This window comes from Strongyloides ratti, assembly GCF_001040885.1.
Source record: "Strongyloides ratti genome assembly S_ratti_ED321, chromosome : 2".
NCBI classification, from domain to species: Eukaryota; Metazoa; Nematoda; class Chromadorea; order Rhabditida; family Strongyloididae; genus Strongyloides; species Strongyloides ratti.
This window is the reverse complement of record NC_037308.1, coordinates 6,673,055-6,693,677: the sequence shown is the minus strand read 5'-3', so window position 1 is coordinate 6,693,677 and position 20,623 is coordinate 6,673,055. Positions and strand designations below refer to the sequence as shown.

General features: G+C 21.8%; 2 protein-coding genes across 2 annotated transcripts; one reads left to right on the top strand and one right to left on the bottom strand.

Annotated features, from left to right (window-relative positions):
• Positions 1-7,303: 7,303 nt before the first annotated feature.
• SRAE_2000212100 (Homeodomain engrailed and Homeobox domain and Homeodomain-like and Homeodomain, metazoa-containing protein) lies at positions 7,304-8,670 on the top strand (the record flags this gene model as incomplete). The annotated part of the gene is made up of 3 exons (XM_024653154.1): positions 7,304-7,510; positions 7,572-8,132; positions 8,566-8,670. The coding sequence occupies 3 exons, from the start codon at positions 7,304-7,306 to the stop codon at positions 8,668-8,670; spliced, it is 873 nt and encodes a 290-aa protein (XP_024506658.1).
• A 532-nt stretch (positions 8,671-9,202) lies between these two features.
• Positions 9,203-20,623, bottom strand: SRAE_2000212000 (Dynein heavy chain at 62B; the record flags this gene model as incomplete). The annotated part of the gene is made up of 4 exons (XM_024653153.1): positions 9,203-13,478; positions 13,760-16,491; positions 16,764-20,449; positions 20,497-20,623. The coding sequence occupies 4 exons, from the start codon at positions 20,621-20,623 to the stop codon at positions 9,203-9,205; spliced, it is 10,821 nt and encodes a 3,606-aa protein (XP_024506657.1).

The window sequence follows — 20,623 nt, the reverse complement described above, 5'->3', positions numbered from 1 at the left end:
TATAAATTATTAAATTAAAAAGTATAAGGATACAAATTTTTTAATAAATGCAACCAATCTTTAATAAAAATTTTTCATCTGTCTTTTATGAAAATGTTTACCATAACCAAATAAAATTAATGATAAAATTTATTGTACCAATATTGAAATATAAATATATACAAGTTTTTTTTTTTTGTATAAAAAAGAAAATATTGTAAAATAAATAAATTGCATTAAGTAATATGATATTTGTCTAGACAAATTATAGTAAATTGAACTAATAATTATAATAAAATACAATAGATGATATTTTTTATAATTTGTTCTTCAAAAAAAATTAAGAAATTATGTACATCATAATAAATTTATCATTATATAAAAAAAATATTGCAAAATGAAGAGGAAAAAAAAATTGTTATAGAATTTAAGAAATAATAATATACAGAAAAATATACACTGTTAAAATAATGGTTTTTAGTTTTATTATAACTGTCCGAAATATATTTATGTGATGTCAAAAGATTATTGAATTAATATAAATGCATTTAAAAAAATATTTATGTTTTTGATAAGTTTTTTTAAAAAAATTAATGATCGAAAAAAACTATTAAAGAAAAAATAAAATCAATTATTGAAAATTATATTTGGACATATTTTTAAAGCTCTTTTAACAGATTATTATTTCCTATTTAAACGTACATCATTATGCTTATATAAAATTGTCTTTTTCTCTCATTTAGCCTTTATTAAACGAAAAAAAGTGCTAATAAATAATCTTCTTGAAGTTAAGGGTAATATAGAAAATACAAAAAAAAAATATATATATATATATATTTCTGAAATATCACAATAAGTTGGCTTAAAGAATAAATAAACACACAAAAGTGTATCACTCATGAAATGTTATGATAACATAATACAACAACACCCACTTTATATGAATTATTTTAATTCTTTTTTTAGATCAACAGTCGATGAAATATTTCATTTGTGAGAAAATATATTTCAAACATATATTACAATAATATAATTCTAATAAAGAATTATTGCTTAATATAATAATTGATGTGAGATATCTAATCAACATTCATAATAAAGCATTAATAAACTGGTAATTAAATATTTTATATGAATATTTTTCAATTTATAGATACAAACTTTGGTTAATTTTAATATTAAAAAACATTGATAATTATATAATTATAATATTAAAATTGTATACCATAAATGATAAATAAACACCTGATTTATTTATTAATATTTAATATTTCCTATATTAAAAAACATAATTACAATATACTTCAAAATGCTTTATGAAACGACATATACCATGTAAGAGATTAATACTTTCTAATCATATAAAAAAAAAAATTAATAACTTACCTAATATACATAATAATGATACATGTGGATAAACAATATTAGTTTCTTCCTCTTCGACGTTTCCTTCTTTTACCTCGCATTGTTGTTGTTGGTTATCCTGCTGAATTTTAAAACCCAGCGTATTATGAAAATTTAATAGCGTTATTTTGAAATTATACCAATGCTGATTTTATTATAAATAATAAGAAATCTTTATTTCTACAAAAAAAAATTGCTAAAATAAATTTTTTATTTTATTTTTTTTTCATCATATAATATAAATGAAAAATTATTATAGATATATACATATAAATATTTTTCGATGAGAATATAAATAATAACTTTAGAAAAAAAAAAAAAAATTTTTAGTGATGATGAAAAGTTTCACATTATAATAACCGATAAATATTGATAAATGTCCATTGGGAAATTAAAATATTGTATCCAATATATCTAATGTATTATTAAAAATAATTTTAAAATAGAAAAAAGTTAATTTGTTTAATATTTGATCTAATAAACTTTTAATTTAACATTTAAAATTAGTAATAGATTAAATATTAAAAATAAAATATAAATTAATTTATATTTATATATATATTATATTAGTTAATTATTTTATAATTTTTTTTTATATAAAAGAACAAAATATTCCGGGAAGTCAAAGATAAAATATATGGGTACCACAGTGTCATGCTTCAAACTAAAATATTACATTTATAGATATATAAGCTTATTCTAACAACAAGACATTCTACATATTAAGGGGAGCAAAATATGGTATAGAAAATGGAGAATATAAAGTATAGTAAAACTTTAGACATGTTAATATCTATTCTTTAAATATACGTTACTTCAAAGTATAGGCTTATGCCACTTTTTTTTTTTTCCAATATATCTTACCAATATCTATCTTCTCTTCTATCTATGATGTCTATTTTTCCAAAAAGTTGCTTTTGTCCATAACAATAATTTGAGATTTTTGAAAAATAAAGTAAATTTTTTTTTTTTTAAAATAAACTTTTACTAAATATATATATATATTATTGATTATTATTATTTTAAAAATAAATTAATATAATCAACAAAAAAAAACAATGTTCCTTTAAAGTTTATTTTTAATAATATTAGAATTATTTTTATTTTAATAAGACAATTTAAATAATATTTTGTATTCAATATAAAATTGTTTTTTTTATATTTTTATTATTCATTATTATTATTATTATCACTAGTATTGTTATTATTCAGGATCTGACACGAAAATGTTTTTTTTTATTATTAATAATATAGAATGTTTCTATACATATTACATCTAAAAAAAACAGTAATTTAATATATTCTTAAAATACAGGTATATAAGAAAAAAAAAAAAGCCTAAAGGATTCTAAAAATAGTTGAACTTTAAAAAAACTAAAATGATAATAAATAAATCATAAAATACTAACTTATTTTGTTTTATTTTTATACTATCATAAATAACTATCTATTTTTTTTTTATTTAAAAAAAAAAAATGAGAATAATAATTTTTATTTTTAATTTATGGAAAATTTTGGAGAAAAGTACATGAATTTGAGGAAAATATTCTTAAAGAATCTAGTATATATTTTGGTGAATAAATATATATATATCTACAATAAAAGAAAATTTAATTTAGAGTCAAATAAATAATTGAAAAAAGATATATATATATATAGATAAATATTAGAAAAATATATCCTATAACAATTGTAATGATTATTTATATATATACTATCTTTTAAAATAAAAATATATGTATATATGTGGCATTTTGTAATAAAAATAAAAATGCTATTATAAATGATTAATATTGTTATTGTTTAAAAAAAAAAAATCAATGAAAACAAAAACAGATAAATAAGAATTATAAATTATCTAAGGTTAAACTTTTTTTGTTATTGTAAAGTAAATTTTAAAAAGTTAGAAGTATTGTTATATAAATATTTTATTATACAAAAAAAAAAAGAAATATAATAAAAAAAAAATTTTTAATATTCAAATTTATCATTTTTAATAAACTAATATAAGATATTTTATAATATAATATTCTTATACTAGAATTTATTGAATGATTTATTAATTATATATAAAATATTCAACTATTACAGTGAAGTTTAAATTAATATCATGTTTTATAATAATTAAAAAAAAATATATAAGAAATTTAACTAAATTATAGTACATATATAAATTTTCATTTTTATAATTAATTTTTTTACCATAATATGTTGTATTCTTACAATAAAATATTCATTAAATTAAAGAGATATGTTTTTTTTTGTAAAAAAAATATTCAAAGATTAAATATAATCTTCAAAAAATTTAATATTCATTTCTAAATGTACAAGTATTTATTGAAAGTATAAAGTATTTACAAGAAAAATAAACTAGCGAAAAAATTTTTACTTTTTTTTTTTAGTTTTTGATATATAAATAATGATAATAATATATATATATCTAGTAAATTTTTATTTATAACTGTAATAAATATAGAAAAGTACTTTTAATATTCAAGACTTTTTATATAATATTTTATAAGCATTTTGCAAAAAAAAAAAAAAAATTTTTATTATAAAAGATTTATAAATTTGTAAAAGTATATAATTATTCTTGAATACATGTGTTAAATTATTGAAAAAAGCGTCTTAAATTTATTTTCTTTCCTATAATAATATATATATATATATATAAAAGATGGTTTTATTCATGAAATTTTATTATAAATAAATTTTATGCATTTTATAAAGACAATATAAAAATTCTTCCGCCATCATAAGAACAAACATTTTTATGTTAAATAATTAAAGATAAACATTATATTTAAATTAATTTTAATGAAATTTGAGTTGGTCCTCTGGAGTAGGAGTATCCACCTTTATTAAAATGTTAAAATAAAAGATAAATAATAATATTGGGGAAAAATTTTTTCCCCCTAAATTTGTACTATATTCTTTTGAATAGATGTAAAACTTTAAATTATTTTAAAATATTATAAAATTTCTATGCATAATATATTAAAAATTCTAAAAGTAATAAAGTAAAGTTGAGGACAATATTATATATTATTTAGGAAAGTAATTATATTATATATTCATTTATTTTTTTAAATATATTTGTACTAGAAAGTTTTTTTTTATTATATCATTTAAAATGATTATTTTATATAACTACAATAAATAAAATATGACTTCTATGGATTCTTTCTTCTTTTTTTTTCATTTTTTTAATTGATAGTTAATAGTGTTTTTGGCAAAAATAAACATTATATTTTCTTTTTTTTTTAAATTTCCAATGTTAATATGAATTGTGATATCAGTGTAAAGAATTACTATACATGAAATTAGATCATCCAAACAATTTTATCGTTTTTTAACGACACAACTTAATTTTTTTTTTACAACTATCAGTTAAACGAAAAATAAAGAATATTGAAAAACAAGTAATAAGTAAACATTTGAAATTTGATATGAAATACCAAATTTGAGTATATTTAAAAGTAATGATAATAAAATAAAGAAGAATTAAATATCTTTTTCTCAAGTTTCTTTATTCCATACCTGAAATTTATTAAATTATAATTACTTTTATAATAAATATTTTAAAAATTATATTTTATCTATAATTAAAAGTAAATTACTAAAAATTACCTTAATAAAATCATATTCCAAATTGTCTTAACAATCATAACATTATCTATTTAAATCATGTTAAAAACTGGAACTTGACAAGTTCACACTTGATTGACAAAATAGTAATCAAATGTTTATCTCATATGAACATCGTGTCATTCTTAAATCACATTTATTTATGTTTCTCTTATCATAATATAATCAAGAGATATCAAAATATTATATATTTATTAAATATTTTTTATTGCTTATATATATATATATATCATGATAATCATAAAAAATGTTAATTTATTATTAACAATTGTCATATTCTTGATATAGTATTTATCTTTTCTTTGTCTTATATATGTTAGAAAGTCCCTTCTGAAACTTGATATTCTTTTTACACTCCAAATAATTATATTCCTTTCACGCACATATATATATATATATTTATTTCGGAAATGATAGAAAATATAAAATTTGTATCTTGCTTTATTCATTAAACGTCACAAACAGCAATTACATGAAATTAGCTTTATCTGGTCTAATTAAAGAGAGCTAATTGAAAAATTAAGTGAATGTCTTTTCTATAGAAATGTGTTTGTGAAATATCTTAAACATTTTCCATATTTTTGTATGTTATTCTAAAAATGCCGGTGAAGATAATATTAAAAAAAAAAAAGAAAAGAGTCTTATAATCTTAATAGATAACTAGTATTATAATTAAAAACTATTCATGTCTTTTTTTATCAACTTTCTTCTAAAAGTTATTAGAAATGTTTTAATATATATTTAGGTGTCATAGTTAGAAATTTTAACTTTTATAAAATAGTAACGGCAAATTAACAATTCCTAATTGACAGATTTTGTATTAATAGATGAAAATTGGCATTCATGTCAATCACAATAAATACTATCTTCTTAATGATATTTTGGATATTCTTTAATTATTCCGTATATATTATTACAATTGCTTTAAAAGTCTTTTACTATATTCCTCCAATTTATTTCTTTTTATTAAGAGACACATTAAAAGGATAAAATGAAAAACATACGTAAATAGATAGTTGACAGCCGCAATGAGTCTTGTAATATTAAATTAATGAGATTAGCTCAATTATATCATTAACTCTAAACAATCTGTGTACTCTATCAATTACTACTGTTTATTACTTTCTCACCCCTATATCAACCGTGTTATTTAAATATTTTACCAAATATAGTGTCAAAAAAAAAAAAAAAGATTTTTAATGGCAGTAATTTCAGTTAAATAATTGTAATGAGTTATAAATTATTTCAATGACATAAAGATAAGAGTGCCTCCAATGATTAAATGAAATTAAATAAAATATTATATCAGTATTTATGTAAATGGTAGCGGAGATTGGTTCTGAAGATATTAATGATACATAATGTTAATAGCCCTTTTACAGAGCCGTGTCAATTTTTGATTATACCTTTATTATCTTAACTGTTGTCTTAACATCAATCGAAATAGTTGCGTCAGTGTCAAAACATCATTACATATTGAGTAATTCAACTTCCAAATACATAATCATCAATTAGTTAAAGAAATTGTTATTTAGATGATACTATCAGATAAAAAGTACTGATTAACATGCTTCTTAACTTTACCTATAATTAGTATCCCGATACAATGACCTCGTAATTCAAGATATCTTAGGAAATAACTTCAAATATTTTTTTTTCCGTTATTATCCATATTCCTTCTCATTTTCACACTCACTTATTATTTTTGAATTGCCGAAATTAAAAAAATCAGTTTAACTACTTCAAATAAAATAAAATATTTAACAATTCAACTTGCTAATTATTTTATACTTATTTATATTAATTGTAAAAATAAATTATTCATTAGAATGATTATTATCTTTAATATAATTTAATTTACTATTAAAGCTGTTTTTCATGTTTAGCTAGAAAAATTGTTACTAAAACATATCATATTAATAAGTAACAACATAATTACTGGTAAAAGAAACATTAAAAACATGTTAATCTATTAGAAACTATGATCTGATAAAAAAAAGAAAAAAAAATTGTTTCTATATTTTTATATGTTATCAAAATTATAAACTCCATCAGCACGCCCCAATTACCCTTTTTCATAACTTTTCTTTCCTCGCATATCAAATATATATATATATACATATAAATTCGTCCTTCCGACAAAACTACCGTAATTAACATGACAACGATGACAAAAAGGCGGTACGCTTTTTTATTTAATGATTATAGAAGACATTAGTTTTCATTTACCACTTCATTTTCAGTCTTTTTATTCTCAAGAGATTCTCACATTATGAATCCGTTAAAATCATTAAATATTGACTCATCATTTAATAATACTACCTCCTTCTCACCAAATTCTTCTATTTATGGTGATATTCCATCTACTTCATCATCAATGAATTCATTACAATCACCAAATTCTTTAAATTCATCTCTATTAAATAATAGTCAATTGAAATTTTCTATTGATAATATATTACAACCTCAATTCGGAAAGGTATTTTTTTTAATCATTCTTATTTTTAAAAACATATTTAATATTAATTTTTTTTTTTAAGAATATGCTTGATTTTACATTAAATCCTCTCAACTTATTTGCAGCAGCAATGGCAGCTAATACATTTTTAACACAAAATCAACAAATAACATTAGATGATAAATTAGTAACAGCAGCATTGCCAATATTTTCAGTATCTCCAAATCATAACTCTCTTTCTGCAGCATTCTCAGCAGCAGCTGCATCAATTAACCTAGCATCATCAACAGTTGATGGGGGAAATTTTTCAAGAATTAATAATATGACACCTACATCACAAAGTGAATCACCAATTCATAATTCACCAACAACATCAAACTCCGGGAACTCAACACTTCCTGCATGGGTTTATTGTACCAGATACTCTGATAGACCATCAGCTGGACCACGTACACGAAAAATGAAGCGTAAAGATAGTATTACCGGTGAAGATGAAAAAAGACCTAGGACTGCTTTTACAGCAGAACAATTGGAACGCCTTAAACAACAATTTCTTGATAATAGATATTTAACAGAAAAAAGACGCCAAGAATTGGCTCATGAATTGGGATTAAATGAATCACAAATAAAAATTTGGTTTCAGGTATGTTTTATTGTAAATTTAAAATTAACCATATTTAAATTTATGATTTTTCTTTTTTTGTTGTAACATTATATTGTTGTTAAGTAGTTAACCTCATTTGCAACAATATTTATTACATTATTAACTTAATTGGCTTCTTAACTGTCTTTGTTGATATAGTAAAAAGGAAATTGTCAAAATGAGATTTAAAAATAATTAGCGTTCATTATATTTGTTGACAGAACATTTAAAAAGCCGAAATGTTAGGATATGAAACGGTGTACCTCTATGTATGTATAGTGTTAGATGATAATATCAATATGAGCAAATTAACTTTTTATTATACTTTTCTTTGTTGTAACCCGACATAAGGTTAACTATGTAATAAAAATAACTCCTGCAGATATTAACTTATTGTTATATAATTTAATTAATTTTTTAATTTTATTTTTAGAACAAAAGAGCTAAATTAAAGAAAGTTTCTGGTAATCCACCATCAAGATCAAGTTCAATGAATATACCAATATTGCCACAAGGATTATATATGTCTTCATCTTAATAATAATAATACATTAATTTTTTACAATATAATTATGAAAAAGCATGGTGATCTCATATAGATTTACACATGAAAATTAGATAAAATATCAATATATAATAGATGAATGTTATATATTCTTCTATAAATTATTTTAAAAAAAATTTATAATGGCATTTTATCAAAAGTTTGATCTTAAATAACCTCTCATTACTTTATATGAAAGGAATAATTTAATATACATTTAAAAAATTATATCTATCTATCTTAGTAATAATAAATATATAATAGTAAATAATATTTTATTTTAACAAAATAAAAATTGATTAAATGTATTGTTATGAAGCACAGGAGACCGTAATCTTATAAAATAGATCTAAAAATTTTGCTACTTAATAACTTTTTGCTTGTCGGAGATGGTTATCTTTTTATCTAATTTAATTTTACAAGTAATTAACAAAAATAATTTTTTTTTTTATACATTTTTATTTTTCAATATTATTTTTAAAAATGTGATAATTGTTATAAATGGAAAAATAATATATAAAGCTATTTAAAATATTTTGGGGGATGATGTTAATAATTTTATTCCTCTTAAACACCAATGAGATTCTGGTATATTTGAATGAATCATTATTGGTAATATTGGTAAATATTCATTTAATACATTATCATAATGATACAATTGAAAATACATTTTTTTAAATATTTTAGCTTGATTATCTTGATGTTTTTTATTTAATACCAATTCAGACATTAAAAATTTTTTTGAAAGTGTTTGAAGAAAGTTTGATGATACATTTTTTAAACAAACATATATATTTGGTATTGGGGTAGAGGGATTGTCTGATGGTGATAACTCTTTTAATATATACATATTTTTTTGTGTTTTTATGTCATATGTACAACCAATTAAATAACATCCTTGAAGTTCTAAAACATGAGATTTATCTTCAGGTTCTTTAATAGTACCATAACAATAAATTTCCTCAATACTACAATCATACTTTTTGGCATAATCAAGTTTTATTCCTTCAATTATTGAAATTGGTCTTAATATTCTTCTTAAATCAATTTTTCTTATTCCTTTTTCTAATAAAATTGTTTCTAAATATTGTATTTGTAAAAAAACTTTTGAGGATTCTTTTATTTTTGTTTTTAAAAAATTTATTTCATTTGTTATACAATAACTAACATGATCTAAATGTAATAAATTTCTTAATGTATAACTAGATGGAATTTTTTCTAAAATATATGGAAAATCATTTTTTTCAACATTTTCATTTTTTAATGTTCCTCTCCTAAATATATCATTAATTTTTAAAACTTTTGAACTTTTTCCAATCATTTTTAATATAAATTCACGATGTGTTATAACTTCATGTTGAAGGAACACCTCAGAAATATGTTTATTTAAACCACTTAAATGTAAACTTTGACAAAAATGATAATTATCAAATTTTGATGAAATAACATCACTAGAAGAGGTTAAATCAAAATTAAGAAGATTTTCAATAATAATGTTGTCAAATTTATTTAATCCAACAAATATCCATTTTGCTAATACTATAAAAGTAAATAAATCATTTTCATCTGACATTTTTCCCTGATAAGATAATTCTAATATATTTTGATATATTGATTCAAAATTTTCATGTTTTATGATTGTCATGTTTTCTTTATATAAATTAATCATACTAACAAAATCTGTAAATGTTGGTGAAAATTCATTAAACCAACCATAAATACCATATTTAGATCTTTCAATTAATACATAGTGAAATATACATAATTTATATAATGTTTCTCTAAATATATATGTCTTTGCATTATCATGTATCTCACATATAACTTTATTTGTGTAACAAAATTTTAAAAAACTTCTTATATTAAAGATTTGATCCATTGCAACAACAGTGATATTATCTAATAATGCGCAATTTTCTGTCATTATACTATTTGAAATTGTAGCAAATAATCGAAATTTTTCTGAAAAATTTTTTATTTCATTATTTGTTAAATTTTTTAAAATATAAATTAATTGTGAAATATGTTGAGGTGTGCCAAGATGACAATTTTCTATTATAATCCATTCACCATCTTTATAATATTTATTCCAATTAATTTTATCAATTTCTTCTATTGAAAATATGTGACATCTTTGATTAATATTAACATTCATTGAAAGTTGATGAAGTGATTGTAAAAGATAATCACTTGATATTGATGAAGAATATGCAAGAAGAACTGGTTTATTAAAAGTATATATTTTTTTAAGATTCTCGAACAAATCATTATTTTGTTTATTTGTTAATTTAATAAATTTTTCATACTCATTAAATAACTTATCCATATTAAATTCATGTATTGAAGTAAAATAGTCAAAATTAACTAAATTTGACACAACAAATTCAAATATTTGTTTATGGGGATTAAAAAGTGCCATGCCAAACAGTTGTATAAAATATTTTGATATATCATCTCTTAACTGATTATTATTTGTTTCTTTAATGTCAGATGCAACATTAATTAATGCATCTCTAAAAACATTAATCAAAAAGTTAAGTGAACGTCCATACAATTTATTTAGTATAGGTAAATTCATTAAGATTTTAATAATCTTGATTGTATGATTTATCACTGACATGTAACTATTAGTTACTTGAGTCAAATGGTCATTAATTAAATGTATTTCCATTTTATTTTCTTGAATTTTTAATGTAACTGTCTTCATTTCATTTAACATATCAATTGAAGTTTCATTATCAAGGTCTTTACTTTTAGCTAAAAGCATCAAAATATTTTCTTCAATATTTTTAAGTTTATTACATAAATCTAAATTATTTTTATCTAAAATTTCTTTTCTTGACATTTGATTTGATGCAATAACTTTTAATAATTCTTCTGACAAATGACTTCTAATAATTTCTTCATTAATTGTAATTTCTATACAACAAAGATAAGAGATAAATTCACTTGAGAATTGATTAATCTTCTGATTACTACATAATATTAAATGAAAATTATCATTATAAGGAATCATTTCATTATTAAATCTAAGCATTTTAATTTCTTTGATATTAAATAATTGTTTATTACATACTTGATAAATAACTAATGGAACTGGGTTAACAACATTTTCAATAAGTAAAATTTTTCCTTCTATAATACAATTTTTTAAAACACAAGAAACATTTTTATCATGACAATCAATAATAACAAGTTTTTGACCAATCATATATGACATATTTCTTGGAACACCACCTTGAGTATCCAAAACAAGTGGAACTTTTCGACTTGATAAAACAATTGCAAATGTATTAATTAAATCTTTATTACAATTTAAATATTCTGAAGTAGGATCTAAAAACATTGACATTTTAAAAGATTCTTTACATCCTGAAATTTTTGTTATCTTATCTATCATTTCTTCTTTTTTATTACTATTCCAATTACTTATATATTCCATAATTGAAGAACCAACAAGCATATTATATTTATAAACTTCTGATTCTTGTTTTAATTCTAATAATTTATCTTTCCATTTACCTTTTTCTGTTGTCAAAGCATTTAACAATCTTTCTGCTCTTCCCATTTTTATTTCACAATTTTTAATATTTTCAATTAAATCTTCTTTTCTTTGACTCATCTGACTAAATTGATCACTCAATTTTTGTAAACGTTCTGTAATCTCAATTAAAGCTTTTCTCCTTGATTCTAGTAATTTCATCTCTGTTTTAACTAATAATTCTGCCTCTTTTAATTTTTTTTTCTTTGGTTCAATTATTTCACTTATTCTTAAATATGTATCAATACCCTTAATCCATTTAACTAAACCTTCAGCAGCAACTGATGAAGCTTTAATATTTTCTGTATCAAGATCTTCCCTTGAAAGGTAGTCTCTTCTTATTCTTCTAATTACTTTTAATGGTATCTTATCTTTATCAAAATTTTTAATTCTTTGTAAAAAACGCATATCAGACAACAATTTTTGAGCTGTAACCCAATAGTCAAGTTTTGCTTTTTTTCCTGGTTCATGAATTTTCGCTGGTTCCTCTTCTAAAAGAATACATATTGCCTCCATACAAAGTCGAACACCACTTGGTGGGTATCGCATTGCTTTAAGCATACTAATATCTTTTTGATCAATACATTGTAATGCATCTATAGCAGATTCTAGTGCTGGTATAGCTTCAGACAACTCATTTTCACAGTCAGCTTTTAATGATTGAGCATTTGTTGCAGTGGTATTAGCTTTAAATTCATTAGCTGCCACAACTTCTTTAGCATTTTCAACATCAATTGTTTCTTTTTCAATTACACATATTAATTGAGATGTCTCCAGTGATGTTCTAAGTAATTCTGGTTGAAGACGTAATAATTCTTGTTGTAAAAAATTCATCTGTTCATCAGCTTTTATAATTCTCTTAATACCTGCTTTATACCTTTTATCTAATGTCTCAATACCAATTCTCATTTTTTTACATAAATAACAATAAGTTTTACAATAATCAATAAAATGTTTTGTGGAATATGAGTTATCAACTTTTCTTATTACATTATGTATATTTATCATTTTTTGAACAAAATTAATTGAATTACCATCACTAAATTCATTGGATTCTTCTAAAATTGAAATACCAATATTTAATAAATCATCTTCTGTCCATCTTCTCCAGTCTTCTATTATACAGTAATCTTGAATATCACGTAAATTTCCTATTCCATTAGTATTATCTGTTATAGCAAATCGAATTTTTAAATTTGATTTTAATAATTCTTTTATACATTTATATTTTTTCCATTCATTTGTTGTTGCTTTAAAATGGCTAAAAGTTTTTTTTAATTAATATAATTTATTAAATTTTATATTATTAAATAGTTTAGTTTTATTTATTGGTAAAATATTTATTTCTACTATTTTAATACTTTTAATAGTTGTTACTTAAATGATAATTTAAATAAAATAAATATATATATAAAAAAAACGACGAGAATAACATTTTATGGTACATCGTTGGGGATATAGCTCAGGGGTAGAGCGCTCCCTTAGCATGGGAGAGGGCTGGGGTTCGATTCCCCATATCTCCATATCTTTTTGGAAACTTACTCAACATCTGACAATTGTTCTTGATTTTTTAAAACTTCTGAAGTTGGTTTCATTGAAGTTCTCATATAAAAAGAATCAGCCAATTCATTTATTGATTTTGGACCAAATAAATCAAGAGGTAATCCACCATTAACTAATTGTTTTACATCTTTCAAGATTGTCTTCTTTGTTTCTTTATTATAAATATTATCTGGAATATATATTAAAACTTTTTTCTCCTCAACAACAGCAATGTTAATAGATTTCATTAGAATAACATTCCAATGTGTTGGAGTAGCGTCAGGATATATTATTTCAAAATTAATTTTTTCAATATAACAAGCAAATGAAATAATTTCTATATCCCAAGAATTATATGAAGTAAATGTTATAGAATGATAATTATGAATAAAAAGTGTCTTCCAATAAAAAGCTATACGCCTTGAGATAGTATCTGTAATAGGAATTTCAATTATATAAAACAAATTTATAAAATCTTTTCTTTTTTTTAACAAATATTCTTTGAATGACTTCAATGGAATTTGAACTTTTTGTTTATTTTCATTATTAAATATTACAAAATTATTTTCTTTCTTAATATATTCTTTACAATAATCATCCAATATTCTGTATGATATTTTTTGATTTTCAGACAAATATTTATAATAAAAATATATTTCATTATATATAATAGTATTATTTTCGGCAAATAATTTTAATTGATTTACAAATGAATTCAAAGTTGTTTCTTGCCTTTTCAATTTTAAAACATTAGGAAATGAAATAGGAATAACATATCTACGCATACGTTGTGGAATTTTTTCCACAATATCATCAATATATTTTGCAGAGTACTCAGCAAGAAAGTAAACATTTTCAAATGTACACACAGAACCATCAATGTGTTGGATTATCTTTCTATCATAACAGCAACGTAAAAATTCCCAAATACTATTTCTTGAATTATCATTAACTAAATGAAGTGAGTTAATAATAATTAAAATATTACGATTTCCAGGTACAGTATAATGATCTTTTGTAACTCTAAATAATTTAGTTTGTAGTAGTGAATCTAAAAATATTGTTGCTGTTGTTTCAGTTGTTATATCAAATTTATATATTTCCCATAAAGAAACATCTAGTGATGAGGTAAATTTTTCCAAAAATGTTGTTTTACCAGATCCAAATGTTCCAGCTAATATAATAAATTGATTACCATATATTAATTTTAACAATATGTCATTTAATTTTTTTAAATGAATATTATCAAATAAATTATTTGATGATTTATTTAAAGGCATTGGATGTGGTGGTATTATTTTATCCAAATTAAAATCTTTTAGAAAATTTTCTTTAGGTATTATTAAATTTTGAAAAATATATTGAATTTCATACATCAAAGTGTTAGATAATGATTGATTCCAAAATTTTTTATAAACAGTTAAAATATTTTGAAGTTGTGTATAAAAATAATTTTTAATAGTCATATTTGGAAACTTTAACAAACTAGCAACACTTAATATAGAATTGTACTGTTCTTCTGCTTCTAAACATGAAGATATTTCAATAACAATATCATTTGTATTAATTACTCTACACCTACTAATTGTACTTGCAGCAATTTTTTCAACAGAATCTGTTTCAAAAAATATTTTAATATTACTTTCTAGTAATATACTTTCACCATTAGCTAAATTTAGTTTATTATTACTATCTAACAAACTATTAAGTGATTCTGCCCATTCAGAATCTAATAAACCATCAAAAACTATCCATAATTCTTCGGTTTCATCTAATTTACTCATTAACATTTCAACCAAAAAGCCATTATTCCAATCGTTAAAAGTTTGATGAAATGTGCCAAAAATTGATTCTTGTGAAAATCGACTGGGATTAAATCTTTTAATGATAATTTTTTTATTCGAAATATGATTTAACATTTCTGAAGCAAGTTTTAGAAGTGTTGATTTTCCTGTCAATGAACAACCTAACATTAGAATTGCTTTTGAGATTCGAGAAATCATCATGATTTCAAAACATTTATGCTTATATTTTGTATCAATTGTAAATGATAAACTTTGTGTAATCAATGTAAATGTTTTATTCATTTCTTCGTCATCATACAATTTATAACTATTTTTTCGATTTAACATTTTTTCATAAAAAGTATAATTGAGAACAGTATCAAATACCACATTATCTTTTTCAATAAGAAAAGGTTTTATAATAAATGCCATTGCCATTTTAACAGCTTCAAATTCAGGAATATTATTATTTTTGTTTATTACAGCTTCTGTTATAATAGAAAATATTATTCTAAGCTTAAAAGAATAATGTTTCATTGGAGTTAATAGAGATTCTAATATATTCATAGTCTTTATAACATTTGTTGATAAAGTTTGATAATCCTTAAATTCATTCATTTTTAGATAACTTTCACAAATAGTTAAAAGTCCTGGTGTATTTGCTATGATAACTTTAAATGCCGGAGTAACATTATCAGGTATGGGGTATCTTCCTATTTTATCAGGATTCAATGTAACAGCAATAAAAAAATTAGATTTTAATACTATTTCATTATTCATAATTTCATATTTCATACTTTTTGAAGAAATACTTTGATAAATTCCAACGACATGATTTGCAAACCAGGCCATTGTATTTGTTTGCAATCTATTAAATTCATCTAAACATAAACATGTTCCTGAAAGTGCTGCTCCAGTAAGTAAATCTTCTATTCGACTTTTTGAAACCTTAAAATTATATATAAATTAATTTTTTATAGAAAAAATGTTTTTGGTAAAGTAATAAAAATAATAGTTTTACTATAATCTGAATCAGTGTGTTTCTATATCTTGCTTTCTAGAAGTATTTTTACTTCAGATATAGAAAATCTAATTTAAGAACTTTTTTTAAATTTTGTTAAATATTATATCTATTAACTGTTAAACTTTATTTTTAATTGCATGTATTATTATTTATTTTCAAAGATTAATTATAATTTCTTAATTTTTTCTAAACTTACTTGTTCTGAACAATTAAATGAAAAAGAGTGTCTACCAAGAAGTGCTGCTAATGTTTTACATGATTCACTTTTTCCAGTTGCTGGAGGACCACAAATTATACCACCATAATTTTGGATTTGAGCATATAATAAATGTCTCCAAAGTTTTTTTGTTTCCACGGTTGGTGTTATTAACTGAGAAATACTCAAAAATTCATATGAGTAAATAATATTCATATGAAGAATCCTAATGAATAAATTATCATTTTTCCAGTAATATCGTAATTCTTTTTTCCATAGAAGATGATCGACAAGATAAACTTCCGATTCAATAAGTTGTTTACATATATCAACATACTCATCAATTTCAACTATCAGCGTTTGCAAAAGTAGTTTCTTTTTTAGCCATATATTTTTATTAATTTTCAATAATTTCTGACAATTTGATCTAAACTTTTGTAAGGTATCTATTGAAAAATTTATTTTTGAACTATTTATTCCATTTTCTATACATTGTGTTATGTTAAGACGATAATATAGTAAACAAATTTGATCTAAATTTCCTTCCAAAATAATTTCACATTTTTCAAAACTAATACCATTATTTTGAATTAGTTTTTTGAGAGTATTTCTTAAACTCCAAATCATCTCTTTTTCTAATTCATTAAGTCGTTTTTCTAGATGTGATTTTGATAATGATGCATGTATTGGTCTTGAAAGTAAAAGTTTTTCATCATTTTCATTTATAATTTCAATTATGTCTCCTCTAGTATTAAATGTAAGATCATAAATTGAACTAAACATTTTTGGTAAGAAATTACATATTGATTTGGTATTTCTATATTGTGCTAACATTTCTAAAAGTTCTGTATTAGCAAGAAAAAATAATCTTGGATAGTTAATTTTTCTTGTTTGTAAATATTTTTCAAATCCATTCTGAATTGATTTTATATCTTCTAATATTTTATTTAAATCTTCCTTAACATTAGTTTCAATGATTTTAATGGCTTGTTTATATTGCATAATTTTCAATGAAATAAGCCGCCATCTGGAATCAACATTTTGAAATAATCTCCATTCATCTGGCATTTGATAAACAATATCTTCATTAACAAAAATAGGTTCCATTGCCTGCCATTTTAAATGGCATGCTTTATATAGTTCTAAAATATTAGAAGCTTCAAAAAGTGTTTTTAACCATTTATTTAATTGATCCATTATTGCTTCAGCAAATGGTGAAGATATTATTGTTTGTGTCTTTATAATATGTTCATTAAGCAAACTTTGAGTAACACTATCAAATAATATATTATTTAAACTTGAAGATTCTAGTTCTTCCCACTGTTCCTGCATTTGTTTTAATGTTTCTTCTAATCGTAGTTCTTTATTTGCTATTTCAGTGACTTCTTCACAAACATCTACTTGTTCAATTAAGTTTAATTCTAATAATTTTCTAACGGTTAAATTTTCCTTGGTAATTTCAGTATTATCTATTGATTGAAAAATTTTACTAAAATGTCTATCTCTCATTCCTTCAGAACACAACATTTTCAGGATGGGCATAACTTCATTGCATTCATTTAACATATTTTCCATTCTTCTCAAAACTACATCAATGACATTTGTTAATACAATATCATTGTATTTTTGTTTATCAATTTTCAATGTTTCAAAATTTTTTTTAATTTCAATAAAAAGATCATCATACTTATTATATTCTATTTTACTTACTAATTGGCACATCATTTTTTCATAAAAATGACTAATTTTAAAATTGACGTTAGCAAAATTTTTAAACACTGATGTTCTACTTAATAATTTTTTAATATCTATATTTAAAGGAGGAAGATCTAGAACTTCCATTCTTTTTTCTAAAATAGGAAATTCTTCTACTATTACTTTTAACCTTTTTTCAGCATCTTCAAATCTTTTTACAATACGATCAATTTCTTTATAATATTTACTATTTACATATTTTCTTTTGGCAAAGTGTACTTCTCTATCTAATGCCGAAACTTCATCATACATCTCTTTTGCCTGAATTACAATTTCTTTTTCAATATCCTCTTGATCAACCTTAAGAATACTTTGAATAAGTTCAATAAGAAGTGTTAAATTTTTAGGTAAATGTAATATATTAAAAAGTTTTAAAAATATTGTTTCATTTGCCATATCTAATTCAAGAACAACTTTAAAAGCACTTTTCACATCTTCTAATTTCTTTTTTAGTATAGGAAGATCTTTTTCTATGACTTGAGCAATAGAACAAATCTGATCAATTTCACTTTTTCCATATAATTTTGAACTTGCATTTCCATAAAAATCTATTGTATCTTTCATTTTTAATGATAAGTAATCATCCATATGCCTTCTTAATTCTCCAATCATATCAGAAGTTTTGTCTTGTAACATTGTTTTTTTAGAAATATAATTTACCATAATTGATTCTGAAAATGTTGTACTTCCTTTAATATTTAATCTTTTTTGATAGTCCAAACAATTTAAGCATAATGTTTTCCATTTGTCAGGTTGAAAATTATCAGCTAAAAAAATATTAACATTATTACGTAATTCAAGGTATTCTTTTTCAAATGGAACAAATATATCATGAAATCGTATTCGAAATAATGGAAGATTAACATCATTTCCACAATTAATAAATTTAATCTTTCCAAACATTTCAGGAAATAATTTTGTTTCACATCTTGGTATTTCATCTCCTAAAATAGAAATTTGTTTCACAACATTATAAAGAAGCAATTCATTATCTGAATCATCAAGATATTCATCACAATCTGTGTCAACATTACTAGTATTGTCTGAACTTCTATATTTCAAAAATTTCTGAAAATTTTCTTTTATCACTGTTATAAGTAAGTGTCTTTGCAATGAAGCAATACCATTAAAAAACTTATTAATATTTTCTTCAGAATCTTCACCAACCCAACTGATCCATTCTTGTGAAAATTTTAGTAAAGTTTTGCAAATAGATAAAGGCCAATGAAATCTAGTTATACGTGTTGCTTTCATAATAAAATTATCAACTTCCTCAACAAGTTCTTCCAAACTTCTACCACCTTTAAAATTACTATTTTCAAAAAAGTTTTCCCAATCAAATATTAAATTCTTTCTTACATTTTCAAAAAAATCTTGATTTATAAAAAAATGTAACTTTGTTTTACAATCAATGTTACTTTTCATAGGAGAAAAAGAAAAATCTTTTCTCCAAAAGGGATATTTATCAAAAGTAATACATTTTTCAATAAAAATTTTTTTAAAATTTTGTAAACGCCTTTTGACAATAATTCCCCGAGCTCTTAAATTCCATTTTGGCCATAAATCATATAGCTCATTTAAAATAATTTTTACAATATCTTCATATATTACAAGACCCATTTTTTCAACACGACATTCAATTCCTCTCAATTGATTATCCCATGAAGGAAATTCAATAACATCTTTTTCTCTACTTAAACAATAATTTATATCCATATCAATATCTTCTAATTCATTCTCTATAGTATCAATAATATTATTCTTTTTTTGACGTCTATCTGTTTCTGGACTTGATATTATTTGATGTTGATTACTAACATTTTTACCAATAACATTTAAACCATATGATAATGAACTTCCAATAAAAGGAATAAAAATATCTTGAGATATTTTTAATTTACAAGTTGCTTTTCCAATTCCAAAATGAGATACTACAATTTTTTTAAAAACTTTAATCATAATATTATAAATCAATTACCTTTTTTTTCAATTTGACCATTATGAAATGATTTTCTTATATCAGTTAATTTTAATTGACCTGCATTTGGTGTAAATTGAAAACTGATATCACCAATTGTTTGTTTTTTCAAGTCATTTTTATACAT